The 5,088-nt window shown below is 40.0% G+C and overlaps 1 protein-coding gene across 1 annotated transcript; it reads right to left on the bottom strand.

Moving 5' to 3' along the window:
- Window positions 1-3,480: 3,480 nt before the first annotated feature.
- Window positions 3,481-4,840, bottom strand: LOC308503854 (hemoglobin subunit beta). Its single transcript, XM_081063525.1, has 3 exons — window positions 4,703-4,840; window positions 4,348-4,570; window positions 3,481-3,740 (listed from the first exon to the last, which is right to left on the bottom strand). The coding sequence occupies exons 1-3, from the start codon at window positions 4,792-4,794 to the stop codon at window positions 3,612-3,614; spliced, it is 444 nt and encodes a 147-aa protein (XP_080919651.1). The 5' UTR covers window positions 4,795-4,840; the 3' UTR covers window positions 3,481-3,611.
- Between the last annotated feature and the right edge of the window lie 248 nt (window positions 4,841-5,088).

Raw genomic sequence — 5,088 nt, 5'->3', positions numbered from 1 at the left:
TGAATAGAAATGATAATAGAAATATAAATTTTGTATATAATTCGTGAAAGCTGTCCACCAATATTTACAAATTAAGTATTAATAAATTATATGACCAATCAGTGCCACCTATGTTTATATAACTCAAGCTATTTTGTCTCCTAAAAGAATGCACTGAAAAATGTTCATTTTATTTCTGCTCATGAAACATCAATATGAAAATGGGAGACAACCTCACTGTCCATCACAAGGGGAAAGCCTAAGTAAAATGTAATAAATGAATATTATTTTTGCAGCTTTGAGAAACAATCAACTGGATTCTCATGTAATATATTGAGTGAAAAAGACAAACAAATATGAGATTTTATGAGGAAATGCAATTTGTATAAATTAAAATACATACAATCGTTGTGTATTTTGCAACAGTACATGAACAGTGTTTAAATACATCCTTCATAAAATGGGATAATAATGTAAGAATGAAGTATAAAGGAGAAAATAAAAACTTTTTTTTAGAGTAGTGTTGATAATCTGTTATATACTGAAAAGTATACTAAACTCAAATCTGTGCTTGAGTTTCAAAGTTATTATCATCATTGAAACAAAAACAAAAAAGGAAGTAGTAACCCAAACTATGTTTCTGTTTGGGTATGGGAGTACAAAAAAGACACCTCTCTTGCTTTGCTTAGCATGTGAACAAGTTGAAAAATCTGTCAAATTTATAGTTGTACAGAGGAACAACTGTTGATTCAAAGAGTGCTAAACAAAATCTACCCTACTTCTATTGTTGATTAAGCCTCTCGCTACTGCTTTATTGTTTGCTAATTCTAATTGGGTTTTTGTGACCTATTACCCTGTGCACTTTAACTGACAAAAAACCTACTGTATGCAGGTTGTCAGTTATCAATGCATTTATTGCCTCTCAATTCCAAATTCACTCTTAATTGCCCCTTCTATGATAACGAAGGTAAACTTGAAAATTCTCCTTTCTCAGTTGGCACAATATTATTTTTTGTCAGTAGAGTGTGCTGGACAGGCACTAGAGGAGGAAGGGAATTCTCTTCCTAGTTCTCTAGGCAGGACCCTGCAATAATCTCTGTCTCTATGGCAAGGTGCTCAGCTTCTGCAGTGCCAGCTTCTAGCAGCACACTTGGCTTTGCAGCAGAGTGTTTCAGTGTAGCACCTCTTGTGAATGGCTCCCCTTTACACCCACTTGGGTGGCTTTGCAGTAGAGTGTTGTTCTTCTGGAATTTTCCCATGAATCACTTCTCCTCTTACACCCACAGGCAGTTTCATAAGAAGATCTGAGGTTCGGTTCCCTCACATGGTGACTTCTGTTGTCCCCTTAGGGAACAGAGTCTCAATAAGTGATGCTGACATGGTACCTCACAATGGATGGCTTCTTAAGCATCTTCCCTTGGGCAGCTTTGCGGCCTCAAAAATTGTTCAACCTTCTGTTGAGTCTTGAACATGCTCTCTCTCAAGAGGTATGGAGAAAGACCTCGCCCAATTTGTTCCTCAATCGATTGCTCTATCTCAGAACTACTACATAGGAACAGTGACTACTCCCTATGTCTTTTATTCTTATATTTTAAAAGTCTTCTTTACTCCTTATTGACTATTTCCATTTCTCCAATCTCCAGTTATAGTTAACAATTATTTATAATTAAATTTCTATTTTTAAATCGTTGTATGGTTTCACCACATTGATATCCAGGAAGTGATTGATACACTAATTAGATCCCGACTGATACACTCAGCTGAGGCTATTCAATGATGATCAAATCACACAGATTCCTATATAGGAGAGGTTGGGGAGCATGGATAGTACTAGCCTAGGAATATGATTTCTGGCTATGGTTTTTCTCTTTGAGACAACTCTTTCAGGCATTATTATCAATATTATTAACAATACCACTCTACCCTTACGTATTATTTATAATAATTATAAGAAAAACACTATTTAGATTACATTGCTATGCCATGTGTCAGGCATTGTGAAGTGTCAGATATTGCAATAAACATTTTTTACACTTTATCTCACTTAATTCTTACAGTCACACCATAAGAAAGATATATATCATTTGGGGTATTTTAGGCAAGAAAAATGAGGTTCAGGAAACAGAAGTGATTTCCATAAGTTCAGAGCTCATAAGAGGTAATGTTGTTTTCAATACAGGCTGCCTGATTTCAAAGCTTACGTTCTAAACTGTTATACTATGCCATCTCACCTGTCACTTCTCAGTACAAGCATCTCTTATGCATAATGCATAATAGCTAGATTGTATTCTCTCATTTATGGAGTTTTAATTTTAAACATATCCACCATAGTGTTCACCAGAGTTCATGATCATATCCTATCCTGTCCTTTCCTGTCCTGCCCTACCCTATCCCTTTGCAGGCAATTTTGCTTCAATTATCTTTTCTACTTACTTGAAATTCTCAGAATACCAAATTCATAACTGTATTTCTCAGTGATTTGGCATATGCTCATCTCCCTTTCCATTATTTTTTCTTCTCTTTCTGACAAATATCACTTATCCTTATGATTCATTTCATGTTGAGGGCTTCGTCCTCTGATCTCATAAAATGTTGTACACACTCATTTATAGTCATTTGTTGGATGCCTTACTTTCATAATCTTGCTAACTAGATTTAGAACTGGGGTTTAGGAAGAGAGAAGAACCATTCCAAGTTTATATTTTACTTCTAGAATCTAGAATCCACATAAGTGGCTATTAATTGAGGAAACAAAATTAGGGAGTGCTGCTGATGGTAACACTATGCAAATGACTACACAGGCAGAGAAGCCATCAGATGCAGGATGAAAAAGAGAACAGAACTCAGGTAACTTTCTGGATATGAAAGCAAAACATCCTGAGGAGAATGGGATTCTTTTGGTGTAAGCCCATAACAGGATTTCAAGACAGCAGTGAATACCAAGCCACAAAACAACCCTCAGTTTTATGTTTATCAAAATATTAGCAGCCTCCTCCTTCTAAACACAGATTGAAAGTTTCAAGGGAAGAGGCAGTGAAACTAGCGGCACGTACTTTCCTCCCAACCCTCTATAGATGACAGAGGGAACTAGCGTAAGAGTGGTTGGGGAGGAGCAACGGGAATCACAAAATACATAAGGAAACTTTAGCAGAACACGAGAATCTTTAGGCAAAAGAACTTAGTGCACACAGGGCTGTGAGGTTCTGGACAACTGAAGAAAGAGAAGATGTCTATAAGGCTAAACAAAATAGTTGATTTAAATAAAATATAGCAAAAATATAAACCCCAAATAAATCCTTCTCTGAGAGATATGAAGAATAGGCAGCAGGGTCTACTTCCACGTATATTAACTATTTACAACCTCTCTTCTCATGGAGTCCAAGACATAGATGTATTTTCCTGATGTCTGCACCTAGTTCCTCATTTCTTTATATCTTAAAGGCCTTGACCTCTCTTGCGCCCACCTGAGTAAGAGACACAGAAATGATTTAAAAACACCAATGCAGTGCAAATAAATGCTCTTTATTAGGCAGAAACCAGATGCCCAAACCCTTCAAAAAATTCCCATATTAGGAATTTGTTGTTAGGCTCTGGGGCGAAAGGGGCCCTTCCTGGAAAGCAGAAAAGGAAGCTTAGTGGTATTTGTGAGCCAGGGCAGTGGCCACACCAACCACCACCTTCTGATAGGCAGCCTGCACCTGCGGGGTGAATTCCTTGCCAAAGTTGCGAGCCAGCACACACACCAGCACGTTGCCTAGGAGCTGTGGGGAAGAGACAAGAGACACGGTCATGGTTAGCAGCTGGAGCCCAGCTTGGACTCAGAATACTCCAAGCTCATCCCAAGCTGTGCCCCTAGAACTTAAGCAGAAAAATAGCTGGACCTTAGATGTTACTGTTGGTGCAAATCCACTCATATCAGCCTGAATTTTTACTTAGTAACATTGCTCGCTTTCTGCCTTAATCCAGAACTTGTTATCATTGTTATTCTTTAGAAACATGCCAAGAAGCAATAACACATTTTATCCTCCTTACTTTGAAAGGAGGAGATAAAGGAAAGAAAGTATTAGATAATTTTCAGTGGATTAAAAGAAGAAAATTGTTTAAACACTCAAAATAAAAAGTTTAGAAATAAAGAGGAGACATTGCAGAGAACAAAAAGAGAAAAACAAGGATGAATAAGAGGAAACAATGGTTGTGAACAAAGAGGGCAGAATAAACTGCAGGGCCCTGCAGAGTCCAGAAGGATGAAACCAGAGTACCTGGTGCCCATTCTAAACTGTGTCCTGCCATCTATGCCCTGTCCCCATGGCATGAGCGTGACTATAAAAAGGAAGAAGAGGGTGAACATCGAGGACCCCAGAGACTCACCCTGAAGTTCTCAGGATCCACATGCAGCTTGTCACAGTGCAGCTCGCTCAGCTTAGCAAAGGTGCCCTTGAGGTTGTCGAGATTCTTCAGACCGTCACTGAAGGAGTCTAGCACTTTCTTGCCATGAGCCTTCACCTTAGGATTGCCCATAACAGCAGAAGCAGAGGACAGGTCCCCAAAGGAGTCAAAGAACCTCTGAGTCCAGGGGTAGACCACCAGCAGCCTAAGGCGTGAACACAGTACAGAGGACAGAGGGAGTCAGTGCCTGGAAGAAACCCAGGGGACTGCTCTGTCCCCACACACCCAGCTGCTATTTACTCTTCTTACAAGCCTGCCTTGGAACCTGGATACCAACCTGCCCAGGGCCTCACCACCAACTTCATCCACATTCACCTTGCCCCACAGGCCAGTGACGATACCCTTCTCTTCACCAGTCAGATGCACCATGATGTCTGTTTGTGTGGTTGCTAGTGAACACGGTTGTGTCAGAAGCAAGTGTAAGTAGCAGCTGGCCCTGCTCTTCCTTTTATGCCCAGCCCTGGCCCTGCCCTCCCTGCTCCGATGAGCAGATTGGCCTGGGCCAGGGTGTGGTTCTGCGGGGTGAGGCCTGAATGATGAATAGCCATACCTGTCCTAGGCCGTTCTCACACTGGCTTATGAGTCTGACTGCAGACCCTCAGCCTTCTCTCACTAGATATCTCCCAACAGTATACATTGCTACTTAAAATCATCCTCCTTGGA

Source organism: Rhinolophus hipposideros (assembly GCF_964194185.1).
Source record: "Rhinolophus hipposideros genome assembly, chromosome: 10".
In the NCBI taxonomy this organism is placed as follows: domain Eukaryota; kingdom Metazoa; phylum Chordata; class Mammalia; order Chiroptera; family Rhinolophidae; genus Rhinolophus; species Rhinolophus hipposideros.
The sequence above is the reverse complement of the archived record's forward strand: the minus strand, read 5'-3'. Positions and strand labels throughout refer to the sequence as shown.

Bases quoted from the DNA above. Each gene is read 5' to 3' on its own strand.
- LOC308503854 (XM_081063525.1), bottom strand. From the start codon at position 4,794: ATGGTGCATCTGACTGGTGAAGAGAAGGGTATCGTCACTGGCCTGTGG. The intron at 4,571-4,702 runs GTTGGTATCCAG...TTCACGCCTTAG, and splicing joins GGTGGTGAGGCCCTGGGCAG to GCTGCTGGTGGTCTACCCCT. The intron at 3,741-4,347 runs GTGAGTCTCTGG...TCTTCCCCACAG, and splicing joins TGGATCCTGAGAACTTCAGG to CTCCTAGGCAACGTGCTGGT.